At 57.6% G+C, this 25,548-nt stretch overlaps 1 protein-coding gene across 2 annotated transcripts in view; it reads right to left on the minus strand.

Moving 5' to 3' along the window:
• MPPED1 (metallophosphoesterase domain containing 1) overlaps window positions 1–25,548 on the minus strand; it is a 79,475-nt gene that overhangs the window by 7,928 nt on the left and 45,999 nt on the right. For both annotated transcript variants that reach the window (XM_070506758.1, XM_044778184.2), the window contains exon 4: window positions 18,791–19,016. In XM_070506758.1, coding sequence (XP_070362859.1) covers window positions 18,791–19,016 — 226 coding nt within the window. The remainder of the gene's footprint in view (window positions 1–18,790; window positions 19,017–25,548) is intronic.

Raw genomic sequence — 25,548 nt, forward strand, 5'->3', positions numbered from 1 at the left:
CCATCTGCTGCTCTAAGGGCAGAGCCAGATGGACCCAGGACAATTAACAGGATCCCAACCTGGAGGGAGACCATCATGCACGCCACTGCCCTCGCCTGGTCCAGTGGTGAGCATGTAACCTAGATCCCTCCAGTCAGAGGCTGTCACAGACACATTTCCTTCCATGCTGAGAGAAGAGGATGCTGTCCTCCCTGCGTATGAACAGCAAGCTTCTTGCCTCGGGAGCTTTCAGCAGCTGTTAAGCTATCCCAAAGGGAGAGAACGAGGTAACACCGGGGAGTGCTGGGGAGTGCTCCAGTGCTGGAACACGCTGGGCCAGTGTGGCTGGGCCCAGGGGAGCCAGCTGGATCAGACTGCACCAGAAACCCACCATACCTCTGCATTTCTCAGTGCTATGGGCCAATAGGAAGCCATTTGAATTGGATTTTTATTTGCAAGAAAAACATCCTAAGCATCATCCCTTAGGCCTGAGTCATTATAAGATCCCACATGAACACAGCCTTTTAGTGTTACAAAGGCACCCTCATCACCATCATCATCACCACCATCAGCATCACCATTGTCACCATCACCATCATCATCACCATCAGCATCACCATTGTCACCATCACCATCATCATCATCACCATCAGCATCACCATTGTCACCATCACCATCATCATCACCACCATCAGCATCACCATTGTCACCATCACCATCATCACCACCATCAGCATCACCATTGTCACCATCACCATCATCACCATAACCATCATCACCACCATCATCATACCCATCATCACCATCCCCATCACCACCATCATCACCATCATCACCATCACTGTTATCACCATCACCGTTATCACCATCACCATCACTACCACTACCATCATCAGTATCACCACTATTGTGGGTCAAATTGTGTCCCCCCCCAAAATATATGTTGAGGTATTAACCCCCAGTATCTGTGAATGTGGCTTTATTTAGACACAGAGGTTTTGCAGATGTAATCAAGCTCAGATGAGGTCACACCAGATTACAGTGGGCCCCAATCCAAGGGCTGGTGTCCTTATAACATGGCCATGTGAAAACACAGAGACACAGACAGAGAGAAAAGGTCACGTGACAACAGACATTGAGACTGCAGTGATGTGTCTACAAGCCGTGGAATGCCAAGGATCGCCAGCCACCCAAAGCCGGGATAGGGGCCTGGCACAGATTCTCCCTCGGACCCTCAGAAAGAACCAGCCCTGGGAAGCACCTTGGTTCCAGACCTCCAGCCTCCAGAGCTGTGAGAGAATAAATTCCTGTTGTTTGAAGCCACATGGTTTGTCGTAAATAGTTATGCAGCCCTAGGAGACGGATACAATCACCATCATCATCCCCACCATCACCTCCCACCCACCACCAGGGACCTTCACCCTGCAGCTGGGGAAACAGGTCTCTTCCTTGCTGAGTGATGGACGAGGAGGCTGAGGACCAGCGAGTAGAACACGAACGCTGCCACCAGCACTTCTGGGACATCTCCTTTTTCCCAGGCGCCATCTAAGTACATTACAGGGATGGGTTTATCTGATTGTTACAAGAACCCTGTGAATTAAGGACTAGGATTATTACCATTTCACAGACAAGAAGCAGAGGCTTAGAGAGCGGCGCTGGCTCAGAGCTGTGGGCCCAAGCGCACGGACTCCCAGGCTGGGCACCTCACTACCGCCCGCCTGCTGGCACACAATGCACAACCAGTAACAGGGCCGGGCTTTCACCTTCGAAGCCTCTCACGTGCCATTAAACTCTCTCTCGGGGCCACACACACTTCCTTCCACAGGCAGGCTGACATCCCTGGTGTTGACCCAACGGCGCTACCCTGCTGGCGGCCATCCCATGCACCTCTTTGGAACCACGGGGGTTCCACAGCACATCATTTGAAAACCCTGATTTAGTCCCACCATGGCAGGTTCTGGACAAGACTGAGGTTCGGGGGTGGGTGGGCGAAGGAGATGCCCAGGTCACCCAGTGAATCAGGAGAGAACTCATTTTCGAACTCAGATCGGACGCTTTCTCTCCTCAGCCTTCGAGCCTCCAGCGCTGTGTCCTGGAACATGGGCTTGTGGAGGAGGTCGATGGGTGACCACGCTCGTCATTTGGGTCAAAAGTCCTTTTGCTATTTCAGACACGTGCAGGATCCCCCCCCCCCACTGCCAGCCTTGCTCACCTGTGACTCCTGCCAAGAGTACCAGTTCCCTTCTTTCTCCTGCCCACCCCTGCCCTCACGCCACATTTACAAAACCCTGTCTGCTCCAGTTTCCCCTCTCACCTTGAATGCCCAGCACCAGCCCAGGGGAGGGCCAAAGAAACGTTTGTGTAATGAATGGTGGAGAGTGAGATAGACAATGAATGAACAAATGGATTTATTAACAGGATGTCAAACAGGACTTCTCCTGTTGCCTTGGGATTGCAGCCCGACCTTCAAGCTGAAAATGATCCCGCACATTCAAAAGAGAGCTTCCAGCTGCTGCCCCAGAAAACTTATTAAAAGCAGGCAGAACATGCCAGGCCACCATCTCCCCAAGTCCCTACCAGCCTAAGTCCTAGCCTTGAGGAAGAGGGCTGTGGCTCCTGCCTTATACTTGTGGGGGAGGTCTAATGCATTGCAGCCGCCATCATCTCCATCACCACCACCACCACCACCACCACCACCACCACCACCTCCACCACCACCACCACCATCACCACCACCACCACCACCACCATCACCACCACCATCACCACCATCATCACCACCATCACCACCACCACCATCACCACCACCACCACCACCACCACCACCACCATCACCACCACCACCACCACCACCACCACCACCACCTCCACCACCACCACCACCATCACCACCACCACCATCACCACCACCACCATCACCACCACCACCACCACCACCACCACCTCCACCACCACCACCATCACCACCACCTCCATCACCACCACCACCACCACCACCACCACCACCACCTCCATCACCACCACCATCACCTCTATCACCACCACCATCACCACCACCACCATCACCACCATCACCACCACCATCACCAGCACCACCATCATCACCACCACTACCATCATCATCACCATCACCACCACCACCACCATCATCCCCACATCATCACCATCACTATCACCATCATCATTATGAAACCCACCCATGGACCCTGGATGCAGAATCTTCAGCCTAGGGTAGGGTTTTTCAAACTACATTTTGATGGGTTGCTACAGCACTTAAAAAGAAAAGAAAAGAAAACATCAGAGTACATCAGAACAGGGGGCAATCGTTCAGCTGAATATATTTATATTTACTTGGACACCCACAAGCCAGTGCACTGAGTCACAACGTGAAATCCTTTTCGTACCACGGTTCCTGGTCAGGTGAGAGTCTGGCTCTAGCAGCAAGCCGAGGCAGCTACCCGCCGATACGCTGAGCCCGTGGCTCTGCAGTGTCTAAAGCCCTCGGACCCGGAGCACGCCGGGAGTCTGGCTTTGGCCGAGCCAGGGCGGGGTGGCTGCGGGAAGGCTGCAGCAGCCGGGCAGCCGCTCCAACAGCCAAGCCCAGCGGTCCTCCCAGGAGCTCACAGCCCTGGAGCCGACAGGGAGAGGAGCAACACGCTTCTGGTGCCCCCTTCCAAACACAGGATCCATTTTTCAAAAATCTAATCAAATATTTACAAGATGGAACGAGGCCTCATCAGTATGGAGAGAATGAGTGTGTTAATTTCCGTGAGCCACAGCAAGGGGTGCCCTTTTGAAAGAGACACTTAGAAATACATCAGAGACCCCACAGACCCCCAGGAGCCGACCCCCATGAGCTTCCGCCTGGCCCACCTTCGCCTCACCCAGCCTTCCTCTGGGGTGGTGTTTCCCTGTAGACACACCTGCCTGGTTCTTGGAAAGACATCACCTCCAATCCTGGGAAGCTGGGAGCTGCCCTGCCCCCAGGGACACCCAGGGACATTGCTCAAGTTGGCTGGACACTGAAGTTGGCATCAGACATCCTGGTTCTGCCCCTGGGCTGGTCACTTCACCCCTCCCAGCCTGTTTCCTCCCACATAAAAGGGGACAATGATGCCTATGTCCCCAGACCTTAGCCCATGAGGTCAGAGGAGTCCTTCTTGCTTGATGCTGTACCCCACTGCCTGACACAGAGGGGAGGGTAGGTGGGAGGGAGGGAGGGAGGAGGTCTCAGAGGATTGAACTGTACCACCGCTGTGAAATGCCTGTGAACACCCAGGAGCTCCGTCACTGGGAAAAGGTGCTATGCCAGCGTTTAGGGAAATTTGTAGGGGAGGAGGAAGATCAAATTACACATGGAAACATCCAGAGGGGACCTCCCAGGATGGCCCACTGGCTGGGCGGCCTTTCTCAAGGGTGGCCAGCAGTGGGCAGCTGGCAGACTGGGCCCAGAGCAGTGGGAGAGATGGACTCTTCAGGGTGCCCTCACTCCCCAGGGGCCTTTGACCAGCTCACAGGGCCTGGAAAACCCTCCATGCCTCCTGGACGACATCCACTCAGGTTTCTGCCGTGGGAAGAGGGGACACATGGGTGGCACCAGTCCTTCCTCAGGACAAAGTCTGCCCCAGATGCTCCCAGCATCCCAAGTTTGGTCACTTAACCCTCTCCTCGTCCAGCAAGGCCCTTTGGGCCAGAGGGGAAGTGCAAGGCTGCCCGGGGTTCCAGACAGAGGACGGAGTAGGCAGGGGTTCACAGGGCCCTTCACCCAAGCAGCGGAGGTCCAGCCCGCCTCTGCTGCCCTCAATGCCCCCACCCAGCGGGGTGCAGCCGTGGGCTGAGACCCACGAATGCGCGAGACGCGATGCTGGGGCGATGCAAGAGGCACGGTCCCCGTCTCCACCGCGACCTGGTCCCTGGACCCGGCCTCACCACCCTGAGGGCCAGGGTGCCCACCATCCGGGCCACGCCACAGGCCCCGAAGAGATCGGACGAATCAGAATTCCGACAGAGCACGGGCAGCGGCTTTATGTCCTGAATTTCTGTCTTTCTGTTCTAAAGTAACCATTGGAATAATTTTCTTACAGAATGATAGTTGCCATGACAACCAGAGCAAATTTTCCTTTTCTGAAACAGATGTCTCATTTAGTTGAAAATTAGAATGTGAACAAACCCATGGGAAAAATTAATTCAAACTTTAACAGAGCGCTGAATACAATGTAATCTCTCAGAGGTTAACCCCTTAACAGCTTTTTTGTGCGCTTATGGTAACCTTCGCATCCCGTCTAATTAAGCCCGCTTAGCCAATATAAATGACCTCCTCGTGGCCAATCATTAAACGGTTTCCCCCGAAGCGTGAATTCCGGTCCCTCCCGGCAGCCGGAGGGGGAGATCCTTGTCTGCAGCAAATGGCTGCAGTGCAGCCGGCCTGCTCTGCTTTTTCCGTCTCCCCAGGTAAGGCACACAGCCCCTGGGCGGGGGTGCACCCAGGGTCCTTCAGTTAGCCTGGGGTACGGCCACCCCATTTCCTGGGGATGCTGGGGTGTGGGGGCAGAGGAGGCCTGGGGTGCCCCTGGGTGGGGCTGGGCCCAGTGGTGCACCCAGGCCAGGGTGCGATGCCCGGGGAGTGGAGGGCGGGGGGGCCAGGTGGGCATCCTCGATAGGATGCCAAGGGGACACCCGCACGGGCCCAGCTCCAAAGGCTCTCCGTGAGCCCCCATGCCCACATGCAGCCCGGGGAGGCAGTTCATTACTGCCCCATCTTACAGATGCAGAAACTGAGGAGCAGTGACATGTTCACCAGGTGCAGGGTTACCTGGTGACCTAGGGACACAGGTGGGGCTCAAACCCTACAGCAGATTCCAGCCTGTGCTCTCTGCTCCCATCCCAGAAGTAGGAAAACAGGACCAGGAATCCTGCCTCATCTTCCTCAGCAAACTGCACTTTGCCACCCACTTTCACCTCTTAGCTCAGTTAATCCTCAGGGAAAAGCTGCTGGCAGGCCCCCATTTTAGAGTAGAGGAAATGGTGACACAGAGGGGTCAAGCAGTGTGTCTGAGGACACACAAGAGGCAAGAGAGATCTGGACCAGCGTTCCTGGCTCCTGCATCCTGTGCCCAGTGGGCAGCCGATACCAGGAGGACCCTCCTAGGGTGGACAGGCCACAGGCTCCCCCTCTGCAATGGCAACTGCCTGCGTCTGAGCAGCTCTCGAATGTCCCCCGCCAGGTCCCAGCCCAGCCTCTGGCCCTGCCAGGCCCCCTCTGAGCCTGCCCGGACAGGGAGGAAGCAGCCTGGGACTCTGGCTCGTGGTGCCCCACCTCTGATCCATTCCCCCACGTGACTCCTCTACTCCAAAGCCTTCCAGGGCTCCCTGTGGCCCCAGGACAAGCCAAGACCTCATGGCCCGACTCTGCCCCAGCCCCGCTTTTGGACCGTCCTGCTCAGATTTCCCGCTGAATTCACCACCTGCTGACCACAACAATCTGCTTTCTGTTTCCTGAACGCAGCCCGGCCTTTCCCCATCTCCAAGTTCTTGCTGGTGGTGTTCCAGCCATCTGCAATGCCCTTCCTGGTCTCTCCTCAGAGTCCCTCACCCATTACTTATTAAGGCCTGGCTCAAAGGACACCTCTTCCAGGAAGCTTTCCCCTGATCACCTCCGTCCCCCAAGCACAGGTGACCCTTCTTGCCCTGTGTGCCCTTACGCTGGCTCCTTCAGGGCAGGATCAGATCAAATCGCCCCTGAATCCCTCCTGCCCAACAGTCGGCTGAGGCTAGGCAGACCTCAGGGAGGGTTTGCTCAAGGTGTGCATGAGTGAGTGAATGAATGAATCATAGAGTCAACTGACAGGTGCTCTACCCGGCAGGCAGGCAGGCAAGTGGGCAGAACTAAGCATTAACCCTCTGCTCTATGCGCCCTCCTGAGGGGAGCCCTCCCCAGGGCCCCTGGCAGTCACAAAGCCCGAAGACTCGAGCGAGAACAAGAGCAGTATGGGAACTCCCGCTCATCCTCCCATGACCTGCCCAGGTGGAATCGTGAGCCCATTTCACAGACGAGGCCTCAGAGGCGAAGCCAGATACAGGATGCTTGCACCTTCTGCTGCTCCCCAACCCTCCTCCCTGGAGGCCCTCCGTGCCTCCCCAGGCAGCCCGTTCCCTAAGGCAGGGGTCTGGGGGACTCTGAGTGCTGGGCGCTCTGCTACCTGCCCGGGCAGCTGCCCTCAGCCCGTGAAAGTGCCCAGGGGGAGAAGGGAACGGCCACTCACAGCAGGCCTGCCGTGGGCCAGCACTCTCTCCTTCCACGGGGTGACAGCTGCGGTCCAGAGGGGGGCAGTGACCCGTCCTCCCCACAGCTTCCGCCAGCTCTCAGGCCGGCCTGGCCAGGTCCATCCCCGCCCCCTCCAGGCCACACACACATCCTGACCCCGAACCTGTTTGTTCTTTCCACCCTGGCACCTCCCCTCCCCAAAAGGCCAGGCTCTCCTGGGCCACTTCCCGGGAGCCTCTGCCTTCCCTCAGACACCAAGACTGAGAGCGTCTCAGGTGAGAATGGCACCTGTCCCTGCCCCAAGTGCCTCCTGGGACATTCCAGCATCCCAGTGAGGCTGTGCCCCAGTTCTGCAGCAGGGGAAACTGAGGTTCAGAGGTCAGTGATGTGCCTGGGTTCCCCAAGCGAGTTCATGCTGACCCCTCACCCCATGGGCAGTCCCTGTTCCTGACTCCTAGGACGTCCCACAGTCTGAGCCTCCACCACCCCCTGCCTGGCTCTGATGGAGAGAGGTGTGCTCGCTCTCTCTGCATCTCCCGGGCTCAGGGGCCAACGGAGAGGCTGAGGGAGACTCTGCCGGAGCAGGGGTGCCAGCACGGGGGCAGGGCCACGAGGAGCCGGCCACACAGCCCCAAGGACTGTCAATCACACACCTGGCCCAGCACACACCACTTACGGCAAGTCAGCAGCAAGATAAGTGGTGGCGAAGCGTGGGGTCCTTTGTCATTCCTAATTAATTTCACCCCACCCTTCCGATGTGCAGAATCATTCTTTTGTTTCATGGGGTCTCTGCAGTGAGGGGAAGGCAGCGGATCCGTTTCAAACATTAGTCACATGTAGAAGAGTGCGCACATGTGAGAGGAGGGCCCTTCCACAAAGAAAACAGCAACATGAAATCAAGGAAGACAAGGAAAGAGGGAAGAGAAATCCCGTGGGGGGGGGGGGGGGCGCTGTGAGAGAGTGTCTGTGTTCCCGAGACTGTGTATGAAGGAAGATTGAATGTGTGTGTGACAGAGACAGGGGGGTGTGTGTGCGCCTGTGTGTTGTGTTGTTTGGTGTGTGCACCTATGTGGGTATAGTTGTGTGTCCACGTGGGCATGTGCATGTGTGTATGTGTGTTGTACAAGTGTGAGTGTGCATGCATAGGTGCATGAGTGTGTACCTGCGAGCCGATGTGTGTGTCCCAGTACACATGTGCAGCTGTGTGTGTGATGCGTGCGTGTGTGCAGAGGCAGCACAGTGTGGGGCCCGAGACTGAGGAATTTCTTCCCTATGTCAAAATTCGTGGCTTGCCTGTTGCGTGTGGGGCTGACAACTGTAGGGACCCGGTGGGGGAAGGAGAAGGAACGTGAGTGGCATCAGGACCAGTGGTAGACACTGCGGGTCCCTCAGGGACCCTCCTAACGTGGCGCATGCTAGCTGGCTCCCAAGCCCCGCGTGTCACCGTCACAGTACCGAGGGGGCACAGACTCCTGGGCAGGGTTCGTGGTCGGCCTGACAGGCCTGCTTCCCCGCCTCCCCTGAACAGACACAGGCCGTTCCAGACTGATTGGGGCTCCAGATAGAGGAAGGGAGGGAACACCACCAGGGTCCCCGGGATGCCCCGACCGATGGCTCCGTGCCCCCCTCATCGCACCCCTGCACAACCTTGGGGCAGGGGGAGGATACAAGCCGGCTTCTACAGAGGCAGGACCCAGAGCTCAAGGAGAGCACGTCACTGATGTGGCCAGGAATCTAGGACACGGAGGGCCGGCCCCATCTGGGTTCTGCAGCCCAACATGGGCCACCAGGCGGACGGTGCCAGGGCCAGGCCGGGAAGCAGCAGCCAAGGAGGGCGGCCAGTCCTGGAGCTGCCGACCAAGTCCAGCCACCAGGCGGAAAGCTGGCTCTGCCTCTGCCCCGGGCTGAGATCTTGGGCCAGCCGCTGGACCTACCCACGCCTCACCTTACCCCTCTGTAAAATGAGGGTGAAAATAGTCCTGTCTCGCCATGTTGCCAGGCAGATGAAATGCGACAATTCTGTGGCAGCTCACAAGAAGTTGGCTGCGTGTGAAGTCACAGGGGTCTCAGGTACTGAAGGGGAGCGAGGGACCGTCTTTGCCTCTCTTGCCTGAACAAGCCACAGCCTCAGGCTAAAACCACCTAGAAATGCGAGATAAAATGTAATAAACCCAGCTTTAGATGGGCAGGGACTGCCAGCCTCCAGGGACCCACCAGGGAATGTGGGTCTTCATGGCCACGGGCAGAGAGAGGAGACTCGGGTGGTTAAAGGGAGGGACGTGGCCCTGCAACCTGCCCTCTGACAGCTGGGCCCCCAGAGGGCTTCGGGGAAAGAGTGGAGCAGAGAAGACTGCCCACTGACCACAGGGGGGCAGGACACCTCCCCGGAGAGGAGGACGCCCTGGACCTCTGCCCAGGGGTTGTCCTCAGGCAGGCGGGCCCACAGGCCCAGGAAGCCCTGAGCCAAGAAATGGACGTGAAGGGTCCCTGGCTGTGCACACACAGACCGAGACAGACACAGCCCTCTCAGAGCGGTACCCCTAAACGGGGCTACACCCCCAAAATGGGCTGTCCAGGACTCCCCCAGATAGACCCTCGCTGAACAGGAGCATGCAGTCCGAAATTACAATCCCCCCAAACACCTCAGAGAATTACTGGGGAGAGACTAAGAAACAGTTTTTAAAGGATTAAAAAAGATTTTCTTAAGAGAAAGAGCAAAGGATTCTGGGTCAGATGCTTCCAGCTGAGTTCCAGACCCACCCATCCTCATGCAAAGCCAGGAAGAAGGATCGAGGGCCCAGGGGCACAGCAGAGGGGGTGACAGTCCAACTGGGTTTACTGAGCCTCCTGGAGGCCAGGGTGGGACACGGCCATGGGGCAGGGTCCTCAGGGCAGAGCCGGCCTCACCGTGGTCACCCAGCAGCATGTGGCTGTGGCCGGGGCCAGCCAGGCAGCAGGGGCCATCTCCAGTCTCGGGCCCGGCCAGGATCCCGTGGCACGGGGCACTCTCTTCCCAGGACCTTGACCACATTCTGGTGAGAGGCATTCAAGAGGCCAGGGGAAAGCCAGGGGTTCGTGACTTCATCCTCTCTCCCTCTTTCTCTGAGAGATATATTTTATCAAGCTGAAAAAGAGGCATCTTAGCACCTCTCTGTCTGCAGTTCTGGAAGGGGCCTCCGTCCTTCCTCCCAGGCCCAGCTCGGCTCTGAACTACGGTAGGACTTTAAGCAAGTGGCTTCTTGGGGCCCAGCCTCCCAGCTCTACAGTGGGGACGAGGCTCCAGGCCTCGTGATGGTGAGAAAGATTGGAGCAGTAAAGTGCGATGAAGACAGCTACTGCGACTCCTGTCGCATCAACCAGCAGACCCTGGGCTCCCGCAGGGCACAGATTTAGAAGTCCCAGGCTGCTCAGTTCCCACCCTGACCCCTTGCAACGGCCTGCTGTGTGCACACAGGGAAGGGATGACAAGGACATCCAGACTCATGCATGAACCCACCTCCAGCCTCGTCCAGGGGCCACCCAGCCCCTGCCCCCATGCCCCCTCGGGCAGTGGCCGGGCAGCCACTGGCTGCACGTAACAACCTTGGCCCTCCCCCCTGGGCAATCGGGGACAGCACACTGTGGGGGTTTGGGGGGGGGGGGCCATGAGTGGGACCACCGTGCGTTGAATGTCTGCTGTGTGCCAAGCAATTTACTCCTTGAATCCAAAGAACAGCCTTACAAGGGGACCCTCCGTACTGTCATTTCACAGAAAGCCCAGATTCTGACCCAAGATCACACAGCTGGGACCTGCCCGCCAGGACGCATGTTCAGGTCTGGCCTTGCACAGTCCTGGCGTTTGAAAAGAGCTGGTCCCCGAGGCCCCTGGCTCCCTGAGAGAGGTGCAGGGCACCCCTGCCACCCCTGCCTCCCCCGCCCAGCCCCAAGGCCCCGCTGCGGCTGGAGGCAGCCAGGCCTGAGAATGAGGACGGCACTGAGACGCCCAGCACTACCGGCGGCAGCCGCTTCTCAGAGTTGGTTGTCTCAGCAGGTTTGGTCCCCCCTTCCAGAATACCAGAAGTAATCAGACAGATGGACGAGCTGCACGCCAATTTCACTCCCTCCCTCGCTCCTTTTTTTTTTTTTTTTCTTAAATCAAGGCCGTTTTCAGTTAAATGAGAACAAAAAATGCATCCAAAACCCATAAATGAATACGGTATGTATACGGAATCTTTTTTTTAACACTTGGGATTTTGGAACAGCTGAGTTCTTCCTCTTCTTCTGCGGCTGTTCCCGCCCCCTTCCTCTAAGCTGCTCTCAATGACGAGTCCGCACCTGAGGGGACAGAAATGGCTTCCCTGAGCCCTGGAAAGTCTCGGCGCCCTGGGAGGATGGCCACACGAGCACACGGCCTTTGTGAGACTTTCGTCCCTTCCTTGATGGATGGACTGGGGGATGAAGTGATAGAGGAGGGAACAGCATCCAGGGATGGCGGAAGAGGGTCTGGCCTCCAGCCTGGAGTGATGGGCAGCGGGGTGAGCCAGGAGGTGGCATGGTCAGGCCCTGCTTTAGAGAGACCAGCATGAGAAGGAGGAAGGAGCCAGCCGGCAAGGGGGCTGGGGACAGGCCTGGGAGGAGGCCACAGAAAGACAGACACAGGGAGACCAGGCCAGGCCTGAATTTTAACTGAGTCCCCACTGGCTGGCATCTGTCCATCTCTTCATTCATCCATTCATTCATTCAACAGTCATTTATTATGATGGGCCAGACACCGTACTAGGCACAGGAGTGAGGTCCACAAAAAAGAGAGATTCAGGTCTCTGCTCTCAAGGAGCCTCAAATGTTCTATCGGGAAAAAGAGCCACGAAAGAAATCAATTGCCAGAGTAATGAAGGCAGTGTGGTCCTGGCGCTAAGTGGACTGAAGGAGCAGGAGAGAGGCCAGTGCCAGACCCCGTATGCAAGGCAAAGGGGGCAGTGCAGAGCAGCCAGGAAGGACAGACTTTCTATACTTGGTGCCAGGCCAAGTGGGGGTCCACATGGAAATACCCCAAATGGGATCCCTACCTCACACCATCAACACAGTCACTGCCAGTGGATCCAAAACCTAAACATAACAGGCAAAACAGCAAAGCTCCCGGAAGATAATATGGAAACCTCATCACAATGCCAGGGAGGGAAGATTCCTTAAATAGGACCCAAGAAGCACTTACCACAAAGAAAAACACGACTACCTTTGACCACACCAAAATTAAGAACTCCGGTCATCCGAAGGCATCGCCCAGAGAGGGAAAAAGCAGGTGGCAGAGGAGGAAACGCCACGTGTCTCATTACCACTGACCAAGCCTCGGATCCAGAACAGGTGCAGAATCTCCACGAACCAACAAGAAAGACAGACAACCCGACTATTTTTTTAAATGGGCAAAAAGCCTTGAGCACTTTGCAAAAGACAAAATCCAAGTGGCCAATACAAGATTCTCAAGCTCACCAGTCATCCAGGGAAGCAGACACAAACCAGGCAGGAACACCAGCACAGCCCACCGGAGTGGATACAGTTCAAAAGTCCGACAATCCCAAGTGTTGGCAAGGGGGTCAGGCAAGATACCGCGGGTGGGGAAAAATGGGCATAACCACTTTGAAAAACAGTTTAGCACTTCTACTAAAGAATCATATAATCTAGACCCTGCCCACTCCATCCTGTGTGTGTGAGTGTGCACATCCAGGAGTACACACTATGTGCACCAGGAGGCACGCAGGAGAATGTACACAGCACTGTCATTTACAACAGCCCCAAAGTAAGGGTGGCGAGATTTGGGTAATGGATGAGTAAACTGGGGTGTTTATTAATTCGTACAATGAAATCCAACATGGCAAAGAGAAGAGAACCAATTACAACTGCACGTGACGACATGGAAGAATCTTCAGAATATAACATGGGGTGCAGATAGCAGACACGACACAACATACCATCTGAGTCTGTTGTTATGAAGTTCGAAAACAGGCAGAACCAAACTCTGTGTGTTGGGTTGGCCAGATGGAAGCCAGCATGCCCCGTGAAATGTGAACGTCAGATAAACGACAAAGAATTGTTCTAGTATAAGTACATCCCAAATAGAGCATGGGACATACTCATCTTAAAAAGTCTCTCTCTGCCTCACCCTATCCTGCAGGATGGGGCTGGTAACGGTGCCCTGTCGCAGCGGGGCGGCTGCAGGGGCCGAATGAGAACACGCACCCAAGCATGGGGCGCGGCCTGGGCAGAGGCGTGCCAAGCACAGGGTGTCAGTAGTGACGGGCCCCCAACAGCATCACCCTGAGCTCCTGGAGGGCAGAGCCAGGCCTGACCCATCTCTGCGTCTCTAGGCCCCTGCAGGGGGCCAGACACAGGATGGACCATTCAAACCAGTGAGAAGCATTCGAAGCTGGCCCTCCAGTCTCCCGAGCAGAGCATCTCTTTGTGGTAACACTTGAAGAAAAGCCGAGGGCTCTAACCACGAGTTGCTTTCTGCTTCTTCCCCCTGGCTCGCTTCAGGGAGTCCGCAGCATCAAGGCCCGCCTGGTTGCACAGCTGCCCTCTCATGTCGAGCACCAGCACATCCCCCGAGAGCGTGCGCCTGCATCCCTCTGCTCCCGGGCATCATCAGCTGCAGGCAGAGGAACGGTGGCCCTCAGGGCCAGGAGGACACTGGGCCCAAACACAGTGGTTCTCTGCTTGCACGCCCCTCGTGATGGGCAGCTCACCTCCCAGGAAGGCCACGTGCTTCTCCTCTGAACTCCTGCACTGAAGAGAACCTGCCTCTTGTCACTGCCTTCTGTGTCCCTGCTCAGCCTCCTAGGGCCACACAGACCAGGTCAGTCCATGGGTCTGTCCAGGGTCAACCCTGCCCACTCACCTCAGATGCCATTGATATTAGGTCCCTCAGGGCTGGTGGTTCATTCGACCCCTGATCCCTGCCTGCTGGTGTAATTCTGCTCCTACAGCCAGAGAGAATGTCTCCGTAACCCGCTCCGGTGTGAGTCAGCATGTAAGGGCAGGGGGACCCCAACCTCTGAACGTAACAATAGCCACAATCAGCTTTGCCGTCCGTACCCTCCTCACAAGCTGCCACACACCCAGAGGCCAAGCAGGCCCAGCCTGAGCCTCGACAGACGGAGGGGTGCACAGCCCCACACACCAGGCAGGAATGGCGGTAGGCCTGAGGTGCGTTGGCCACGAACACCTTCCCAGGGGCTGGTGAATGCCGCCTCCCCATGTGTCGCAGAGAGGACTCCAGCAGGATGGTGACCCCCTGTGCAGATGAGAGACGGAGGCTCAGAGAGACATGACCCACCAAGGTCAGACGTGGAGTGAGAGGCAAAGCAGTGGGACGTCCCTCGTGTGTCTGGGCCCGCGGTGCAAGCACTTGACAGAGAGCCAGCCCTGCACCTATGAGCACGTGTCCCTCCCAGGCCTCAGGTGTGACACACCAGGTCCCCAAGGGTTGATGACACAGGGCTATGGCAGAGGGAGCTGCAACTCACTGAGAGATGGGAGCCCAGGGTGACGGCCACTGCTACAGTCACCACCAGCACGGCCTGGCCTCTGGCCTCTGCTCTCCCACTGAGACCCATCCAGGCCCTGAAGGCCACACTCAGCCCCCAGAATGCCCACGCTCCCTGAAGCTTCTTGGCCTTTGCCCAGGCTGTTCCCTCTGCCTTCACACCCTTCCTGGCCCCCCACAGCTGCTTGTTTCTCCTCAGCCTCCGCGCTCCCATGGAAGCCGTCCCTGACCCCAGATCCCAGGGCTTCTCCACGGCTCTTCGTGAACCAAGGAAATGGTGGTTGACAACTGTCTCCACGAGGATGTAAGCTCCGGGGCGGCAGGAGCTGTGTCTGTCTGGCTCCCAGCACGTCCCCAGCGTCTAGATCCGGGCCTGGCCCTCAACAAACGCCTGATGAATAATTAACCAAGCCACAGGCAGCCCAGGACTCAGTGTACCCACCTGGCCAATGAGGCCTGTGCTCCCATACGGCTATTGGGAGGACGGAGGAACACACATAGAGGCATTGGCCGCACCTGGCGCACAGTAGGTGTTCATAAAAGGACACTCGACAGTCTCCGTCCCGGAGCAGAGCAGGGGTCTGGAGAGCCACTCCCTGTGCAGCCCTGGGCAAGGCCCTGGACCCTCACCTGGGCCTCGCCTTGCCCTTCTGTGGAACTGAAACGGACTTGCAGGCCCTGCCCTGCCACGGGGGCTACTGCCGTACCCCCCGAACAGGGCTGCCCCCTCCTGACCTCCACCCAGGAGCTCCCAGTAACGATACCCACAACCAACCCCCAGAGCCTCGGTCTGGGCCGGGCCTTCGTCTAGACAGGCCCACCCAGACCTTGAAACCCCCCTGCAGGGCAAAGAGTATCACTTCCCCACTATAAAGAGGGACCAGAGAGGCTAAGGGACTTGCCCGAAGTCACAAAGCTCAGGAGTGGTGGCGTCCTGATTTGAGCAGCCCTTCCCTCACCACCCGACCTCCCAGCCACTGCTGTGCTGCGACTTCCAAGGGCGTGGCGGCAGGGACGCAGTTCCCAGCAGGGAGCGCAGCAGGCACTCAGGGTGAACTCCACGGCGCCCTGGAAGTAGATGCAAGCAGCCGGCTCACATGGTGGGAAAGGTAGCGAAACGGGCCAGGACACAAGCCCAGGTCTTGCCTCCTGCCCCCTGCTCCCACCGCAGAGGGGCCTAGGAGGACCCCGGGGGCTGCTGGACGCCAGCTCACAGGCTGCGCTGTGGAGTACAGGCGAGGTGTCACCAGCCATCGGCATTAAAGGCCATTCAAGAGCATCAGGCCCAAGAGAGTCTGGGGGGTCACTGCAAAACAGGGGCTCAGAAATGTGGGCCCTCCCCGCCTCGTGTGCCTAAGGAACCCCGCGCCTCCTCTGACCCAGTTCAAATCCCCCTCCAACAGGGGGCCCTCCTGGATCTCACCCTTCTCTGTCCTGCGGCCCCTCCACTCCCGCAGCCCAGTGCTGGGCCCGGCATGGCACGGGCTGCGGCTGAGCACACACTGGGACAACGGCTAAGGGGGAGGGGAGGCACTCCTCGCACTCCGGCCCCAGGCAGCCCAGAACTAAGGGTCCACAACTGTCCATGCTGAAGCCACAGAAGCCAAAAGCAGGGACCACTGGCGGCTGGAGTGCGGAGCGGCTGGACGACAGCAAGGCCGACCGCCGGCCTCACTCGGGCCTCAGCAGCCCCAGCACTCGGCCTCCAGCCAGCAGAGGGGACCACAGGGACCACGAGCTGGAGGGCTGGCTGTCAAAGGGGTTCTTCAGGTCCAGCTGAGGGGGGCACAGGGCTGCTCCATGGGGAATGAGGGGGAGACATTGAGAGACGCCTGCCAGCCCCCAGCCCCCGCTGTCCCTCCTCCTACATCCTGGACTCTGAGCAAGGCTGTGTTGGAAGGATGGGCTTGCAGCAAATAACAAGAAAGATGTCTCATTCATGGAGGACCCACGCGTACAAGCTCTGGTCGGGCTGAACCCGCCCGAGACCCTCAAACCACCCTCTGGAGGAGAAGCACTGTCGCTCCCATTTTGCAGAGGAGGAAACTGAAGCACAGAGAGGTTAAGTGACTCGCTCAGGGTCACACAGTCCATAAGAGTTGAGGCCAAGACTAGAGCTGAGGCAGCTTGGTTCCAAAGCCATGCTGTTCACCAAGGGTTGTGCACGGATGTGGCTGGGTTGCGCAGGGAGGTGTTGAAAACCGCTGGGCACAGAGATCCAGTCCAGGGCCCCCGGTCTGGTACCTGACCCTCCTGGAGTTCTACCCCATCCCTGCCGTTTCCCACCACACTTTACGCTCCGGCCCCTCCACCAGGCCGGCTCCCCTCCAGGCCTTCGCGCGCGCTGGCTCCTCCTCCTGAAGGCCCTCCTGCTTTGCTGTCCTAACAGGCCGGGGCTCTGCTCGCCTGCCAGGCCGCCTCCTCCACCGCCTCCCCTCCTGTCCTTGGCCCCGAGCTCATCACCTCCTTGAGTGCCCCACCGGTCCTCCTCTGGGACTCACAGGCTGCAGGGGGGGCTTGTGGAGACCCTGTACGTGGTGAGGACTCGGGAGACGACAGTGGGCACCTCCTGAGGCTCAGGGAAGGCGGGGTGGCCCGGCACCTCCTCTGCTTCGTGAGGCCTTGGCAGGAGGGACCAGGTCCTTAATCCGCCCACAGCCTCTAGCCACCAGGGGTCACCATGTGGCATCACCAGGGCTTTCCCAGACACAGGGTCAGCAGCAGCCCTCCCCACAGTCCCTGGGCCCTAAGGTCCCATGCACCCCAGATCTCCCTCAGCCCCCCTTGTGGACGGCTATGGCTGACGGGGCTGCTTCATGCTATTACCCCTCCACGCCTGTGACGCTCATTTCTTCCCTCAGGCTCAGATCACTCCCCTCCTCCAGGGAGCCCTCCAGGATCAAGCCACACTTTCAAGCACATGTGGTCTCTCCCTCCTGTACCATACACAGAGGCCACCCTGCCAGCACTGGGTACCCTGTGACTGTGGCCAGCTGGGACTCTAAGGGCCAAGTGGTCTGTCTACCTATAGGATAGGCACAATAAATCAGTCCTCACAGGATTGAGTAAGGATCAGAGACAACGCTGGTGGAGCCTTTAGCCCAGGGCCCAGCTTACTGTAATTGCTCTGGAATAACTTTGACCACAGTCATAATCACCATCATCTTAATCATCACTATCATCACTATCATCACCATCAGCATCATCACCATCATCATCACCGTCACCACTATCATCACCATCGGCATCCCCACCATCATCACCTTCACTATCACCACCATCATCACCATCATCATCACCAGCATCATCTTAATCATCACTATCACCATCATCATCATCATCACCATCATCACCATCATCATCACTGGGGCTCCTGCGGACACAGCGACCACCACACAGAACGGTCATGACCCATTCTCACCTTGATCCCCACCCAGCCAGGTGAGCTCAAGGACGAGGCCTGATCTCTCTGTGTCCCCAACAGGAATAAAGGCTCGACACATAACTGTTATTTAAACAACTATTGTTCCCAGTACAGTAACCCAGGCTTTGGCCTCCCATGACAATTCTGACTGCCTTTCCTCCGTCGGCTGATCCGTCATCGCCCCTCACCCATGCACCTTTTGTGTGTCAGGACAGGCAATAGGGAGGTTCCCAGCACTACAGAATGACAGTTGACAGCAGGGGTTCTGGAATCATGCTGCCCAGGTTGAATCCCAGCTCTGCCCCTTCCTAGCTGTGTGACTTTCGGCAAGGTCCTCACCCTCTCTGTGCCTCATTTTCCTCACCTGGAAAAGGGGGACAAGAATAGTACCTGTCTGCACGTGGCACAGAGGACACAGCTCATATAACTATCTGTCAGTTAGATAAGGAGAAACCAAGGCTCAGAGAGTGGCAGCGACCAGCCTAGGTCACACAGTGGGTGAGGGGAGAGCGGAGATTCGGGCCTGGTCCGGGGCTCCCTGCTGCTCCTCCGGCCCCACCTCCTGGCGCCCCGCCCCTCTGCCCGGTCCGCCGGGGGCACTCACCACGGGGAGCCGTAGACGCGGAAGCCGCGCACGGTGACCTCCGAGTCCTGCAGGTAGATGCAGTTGGTCAGCAGGGACTGCACGTTCTCGTAGTTCTCGGGCTTCAGCTTCGACACGGACGGGAAGTAGTAGAAATCCTGCTTGATGAGGTCGGCCATGAACTCCTGGTCGAAGGTCAGCTCGTGGTTGCCGGCGATCACGATCTTGTACTCGTAGGGCAGGCTGCCTGCGGGGCGGACAGACGGACACGGGCACCGGGCCGCCTCCCCGCGCGCGGAGCCGCCCAGCCGGGGCCTCGGAGCAGAGGCGGCGCAGCCCGGAGCCCGGTGCGCGGGCGGACGGGTCCAGCCTCTGAGATGCGGGGCGCCTGGCCTCGTCCTGGGGACTTCCCTGCTCCGTTTCGTCGGTCTGGGCCAGTTTTCCTCCAGAAGGAGACCCTGCCCGGGAGCCCCTAGCCCCACTGCCCCGGGTCCCCACCACCTGGGGGTCTGGCTCGTTACGTTAGCCTCCACCTGCCACCCGGAATCATGAGTCCTTTGCAGAGCCCAGGCCAAAGCTTTGCAGACCCTGTGCTCGGGGAAAAATTGCAGTGCCCCCTCCCCCCTCCACTGCCATGGAATTCAAAGTCAAAACAAAGTCTATGTGGGATCAAACAGAACCGTCTATGCAGACCACACACTGGATTAACACCAGTGCCATTCCAGCTTTCCTCTGTGCGGTTCCTGCACAGGCTCCTCCTCCCCTTCTTTCTCTGGGGCCCTACCTTGCAGACGCCCCGAGCATGTGTGTGCCGCTGCCCCGGTGACCTGGCCGCGGGCTGGGTTCCAGAACAGCCACCCAAGGCACCACAGCCCCTCAGCCTCTGTCAACTGCCACCTGCCCTGCCTGACCCCAGGCTCAGCCCCCTGACTCCCCACCTCCCACGAGCCTGAGCTGCCGGGCTCCCCCTGCCTGGAGAAAGAGCCGTGATGGTACCTGTCAGCCCTGATTTGGATAAAAAATGAAATCTTGAAGGTGAACCTGGAGGCCCAAGACTTTCCCCCGACCCCTCCAGGTGGGGAGGGCCCTGGGGGGCAGGAAGCACCAAGGGGCGTGTGAGGGTGCCAGCCCAGCACGGGGCCTCAGGGGGACGGGGTGTCAGGCAGGAGAATGGTGACATTCCACAGCCATTTCACAGAGAAGCAACCACGGCCCCTGAACGGAACTTCCAAATGACTCACTCTGGTTTTTGAAGGAGCCGGTACTAGAGAGACTAAACTCCATCCTGGGTGTTTCAACAAGAAGGTCACTTCTCCTGTGCTGAATTCTGCAGCATAGACGACTAGTCAGCATGACCCCAGAAGGTCCCTAGACTGTGCACACATGAGCCCTACGCGCCAGATGCTCAGCTAGCGCTCATCACCTCCATCCTGCAGATGTGGAAACAGGCTCAGGAAGCAGGGGTGTGACGTGCCGGGGGACGCCTGGCCTCGAGGTGGCAGAGCTGGATTCTGAGCCAGTCCTGTGTGACCCGGAACTTTCCACCTGCTCAGGGAGAGCCCGGAAAGTGCCCTGGACAAGGCTAGGATGCAGAGCCCCGTCCTGATGCACCGAGGGTCTCGGCCAGGCTTCCGGCTCTGGCCCCCCATCCTGGGGCCCCGGGAGGATGTGAACAGAAATCCTCCTGGGTCCTCGACCTCCCGGCTCCTGGGCGGGGAAGAGAGAGGCTGCCTGAGACAGCAGAGAGCCACACGGCACAGGGCATCTTCTCCGTTCCTGGGTGACCACAACCCCCACGAGACCCCACATGGGACAAAGTGCCAGCTGACCCCGGCTCCATCACCTCTCCTCTGAGCAAGTCTCTCAACCCCTCTGAGCCTCAGTTTCCCCAGTGATCAATGGGGGCGTTCCTGGGGACAGCCCCTTCCTGGGGATGAAAGACATTCTCTGGCCCCCAGGTCCACCGGGCCCCGTCCGTGACTGGCTCCCCAGGGTGACGTAACAGTCCAGGAACACAGAGCCATCCCCCCCTTGACCAGGAGCCAAAACTCTCTCCTCTGCGTGCAAGCACTCCATCAGGAGCCCAGTTCCAGGAACGCCTCTGCCTCAGAATCTGCGGACCGTCTGCCTAACTGGGGACTGATGCCCACGATCTCGGATCTGATGCGACAGACGTGCCGTCAGCCCCGGCTCCCCATGAGTGTTCTAGGACAAAGCGTGTTTCCCGGCCCTATAGAAGCTCCAGGAAGGGGCGGGCGAGTTCCATGGGCGCGCCATATAATCAAGTTCTGTGTACCGTAACCGCAAGTACAATTGTATTCTGATGGCAGTGAAACAGAAGAGTCCAGAACCCAGTTAGAAACGTTCTTCCCCCACTGCCCCCCACAGTTGGGACCCGCACATTCTGTCTGGTCGCGTCTCCAGGGCTGCGGCAAAGGGCTGTTGCAGGACCCCCTGATCCCCAGCCTGGCCGTAGAGGACGGGGGAGCCCGGCAGCAAGGGGGAAGTTTTCTGCAAAACAGGCAGAAAATCATAATCTGCTCATCGCTGCCTCACCAGCCACCCAGACTACTTTACAGGTTTGAGAAAACGCTGTTGTCTCTTCCCTGGTGTTTATCAACTCTGGGAGGCAGGGGACCATGACAGGCATGGGCTCTGGGCGCTGACAGCCTGGGTCCCACACCTGGCTCTGCTGCTAACCAGCTGTGTGACAACCTCCTTGTGCCTTGGTTTCCTCACCTGCAAAATGGGAAGAATATCGCCTGCTTCGCAAGACTGTCCTGGGGTTACCAGCGATAACGAACAGAAATGCACAAAGATGTCTGATTTTCAAAAGATGTCAGCTTCCCTGGCCAGAGTTGCAAACTAGAAGCCAGCAGGCAGGACCTGCCCACAGACATATTTTGTTTGGCATAACTTTTTTGTGGTTTTCTTTTTTTAATTTGAATTTGTTGCCAACATGAAAAATTTGAGAAATTTGCAATAAAATGTCATTCTTTCCTGTTTTCTAAAAATAAAGCAATCAATTTTAAAACCCCGCAATCCTGGCCCAGTCAAGAAGTGCTGCATACCTGCACCTCTCTTAGGATGAAGACGTCCGTTCACCCCAGTCCCCACCTGTCCCCATGACTCACCCACAGCCCACTTCACTCATTCTAAGGTACCGCTCACTCTCGGCAGGCGTTTGGGTTTGGCGCCTGTGCCACAGTTTTGGGAGACATGAAGGGAACAGAACTGTCCCCTGCCCCTCAGTGCTGCCCATCAGGCGGGGAGCATCACCTCTCCAAGTCCCTCCCGCCTCCCCACCTCGCCCACCCACCTAATTTTCATCACAGCCCACCCAGCTGGGCCTGACCCGGGGTGCTGAGCAGTCTGCTTGTTCCCCTGCAGTAGCAGGCGCTAGACATCTGGGCTTCACCCACCTCCAGCCCCAGCAGGTCCCAGCAGACGTCTGGCAAATGAAGCCCCCGGCAGCACCACACAGTGACACAGTGACACAGTGACACGGTGCAGAGCAGCCTCCTATGGCAACGCTCAGGCCACCGGGAGGGAGGGGAGAGGTCTGCCTGGGCCTGCATGGCTGAGGGAGGGTCGTGGAGGACAGAGAGCAAAGACGGCCTTTCCTGGACCCCCTCAGCAGGCCAGCCACTGGATCCCCACGGAACCCTCCGAGGTAGGCTGCGTTATCTCCGCCCTATAGCTGAGCAAAATGAGGCTCCGGGGTCAGCACACCGCCAGGTCCCACAGCAGGAGAGCGGGTAGGCAACGCTGGACATTGGTCCAGCTGATGCCACGCCTCTTGACCAGCAGCTCAGACTCCTTCAAGTCCACCGGACCAGAGCCAGCTCGGATCCCTCACGGCGCCCCTGGCCACACCGCAGCGGGGTGGGAGGGGCAGCCACTGCCGACTGCCTTCAAGCTCTGACTCTCCACGTCACCCATCCATCCCACGCCGAGCGCCATCCCGGCTTGGGGAGCCGGAGCGGCACTGATGTGTTTATGTCATGTCTCTGACTGGGGGTGTTACTTAAGCAAATTAGCAAATTACTCCAACTGCATAGTTTCATTTATCTCCACAGCTCCCGACTACCAGGGACTGAAGAGCGAGCAGGAAGCTGTCAGCTCTCCCTGCTCCTCCCAGGTGGATCAGAGGATAACTGAGGCTTCTTCACCCCCAGGGAGGGGTGGAGGGGGGACAAGGACCAGCTCCTGTACGTAAAGCCAGGTGGGGGCAGGAGTCACAACATACTGGCATGAGACTCTCAAATATTGTCTGGTATCTCCCTGTAGGGTGGCTGCCACATGGCTTGGAAGCAGGGGGCTCGAAACTGTCCAGCACCGTGCCTTTCTGAGCCGGAGGTCCAGCCACAAGCACGTCTGTCTGGATGGCGACTTGGACTTGGCAACTCGCCAGCTGTGTATAACCTTCACAGACACCTAAGGATTACTATCCCCATCTTATATCTAGGAAAACTGAGGCTCAGAGAGGCTGCCTAAGGTTGCACAAATCAATAATAAAGTGCTCAACAACTGTAGGGGGCCACGGATGTTTGATAGTCTTTGTGGTTTGGCCTCATCAAACTCATCCTGAACTGACACTCCAAACCATCTTGCTACACTGCCTCTCGGTGGGTGGGTAGATGGACAGATGGATGGATGGATGGACAGAGATGAATGGACATAGACAGATGGATGGATGGACAGATGGATGGTCAGATGGATGGATGGACAGAGATGGATGGATGGATGGACAGGGATGGATGGATGGATGGATGGAGAGATGGACAGATGGGCAGAGATGGATGGATAGATGGATGGATGGAGAGAGATGGATGGATGGACATGGATGGATGTATGGACAGAAATGGATGGATGGATGGATGGATGGATGGACAGAGATGGATAGATGCTGGATGGATGGAGAGAGATGGATGGATGGACATGGATGGATGTATGGACAGAGATGGATGGATGGATGGATGGGTGGACAGATGGGCAGAGATGGATAGATGCTGGATGGATGGATATATAGAGAGAGATGAATGCATTTATAAACCAATCAGCCCACCCTGAGAGAGCTCTGTCTCTCTCACCCCACCTGCCCTCTGTCTCCCTGGATCCTGCCCTTCCCTCTGAACTTTTCCTCCAACTGTCCTGGCAGGACATGTTTTTCAGAGCCACCTCCCTCACCCATAATCCTTACTGTCCACCTCTGAATCTTTTCCAATTGGACTGCTCTCAGGTGGAGGTTGGGGGGAGCCAGAACTTAAGCTCTGGTATGGCTTGACTCTCAGAGTGGGGTGGAGAAGTCCCCTCCTCTGTTCTAGGGCTGCTACCTCTGTTGTCACAGCCTGAGGCTGCATTAGCCTTCAGGCGCTCACATCATCCTGCAGCACTTGGCAACCTGCCTGTGGATAAAACGCCCAATGACCAGTCCTTGCAGGTGTTCTTGCTTAGCTCCAGCTTCCCCTCCTGCATCCGGGCAGGGGACGAGGCAGTGTTTGGGGAACTCAGTGACTGATGGATTTGCAGGGGCTTTGTGGGCCCAAAAGAGGAGATGAACACAAACCCTTCTACCCGCAGCCAGCACAGAGGAAATTTCTGTTGTTCCCTTTGCCTCTGCTGTCCTTCCCAGCAGCAGAGAAGAGGGCCGACTTGCAGCGGAGCCTCGCGAGCCCGGACAGGAGCACCTGCCCTGATGAGGTACCAGAGGTGACTGCACCCGGGAGAGGGGGTGTTCTCCAGGCCGGGGTCTGGGCAGCTGTGCCAGAGCGTGAGGCTCAAGAGGGGACAGATGGTCCAAAGGCCTTTTCTCACCCACCTCCCCTCATCAGCCCAACGGAAGCAAAGAATCCAGTCGGCCTATCCCCAAAGCGCAGCAAGCCGGGAATGCGACTTCTTCCCTGAAGCTGGGCCTGCTGTAAATCCCCTGCCCTGGCCGGCTGAGCCCACACTGTGCTCCAGACCCTGGGCAAGACACCGCAGGGGACACACTGATGAACAAGACTCAGTCATGAGGTCAGCACCAGAAGTGACAGCAAGAGCTTCTGATCCACACCATTCATTGGACAGAGAAGGAAACTGGAGCTCAGAGAGGGAAAGGGACCTGCCTGAGGCCACAGAGCGAGACCGTGGAGAACCGGCACCAGAGCCCCGGCCTCCCGCCATGGGAGGGCCGAACAGTGGCCACGTCAGCCTCTGGGAGGACACGCCCAACGAGCTGGGACTGGAAAGATACGAGGACATTCGGGAAAAGTGGTGCAGAAGTTAGGGACAGGTTAGATCCTGGGCCAGGTGGGCCTCACTGGGTGGGCCAGGATTTCCTAATCTCAAATCTCCGGATCTCTGAGAAGCACCAGTCCTCATGGAACCCAGCCTGCCTCCGCCTGCTTTTCCAAACTGGAGGGCACTGCCACGCACGCGCATCCTGTGATAACGTTCAGACCGTCTTCCCAACGTGCTTCCCTTCCTCTCAGCCAGATTATTTGAGATGCTGGCATTTGCTGGCCATGGATCTTGGTGGTAAAAAGAGCATTAGGTAGTAGCCAGCAGAGCACTCAAGGACGACCACATTGTTCTCACTTTGCATCTGCCATCTATGTCCAAGCAGACACTTCCACAGTTAGATCCCATACGGCGGCATGTGGACACGGTGTTCGGAGCACAAAGAGGGATGGAAACAGAAATTCCTGCCACTCGTGCTTCCAAGATGAATCTGCCTCCAAAAGGTTATGATCTTTACCGCGAACACTCAACCATCCCATTTAACAGAAAGCGCC

This window comes from Equus asinus, chromosome 4, assembly GCF_041296235.1.
Source record: "Equus asinus isolate D_3611 breed Donkey chromosome 4, EquAss-T2T_v2, whole genome shotgun sequence".
Lineage (NCBI taxonomy): Eukaryota > Metazoa > Chordata > Mammalia > Perissodactyla > Equidae > Equus > Equus asinus.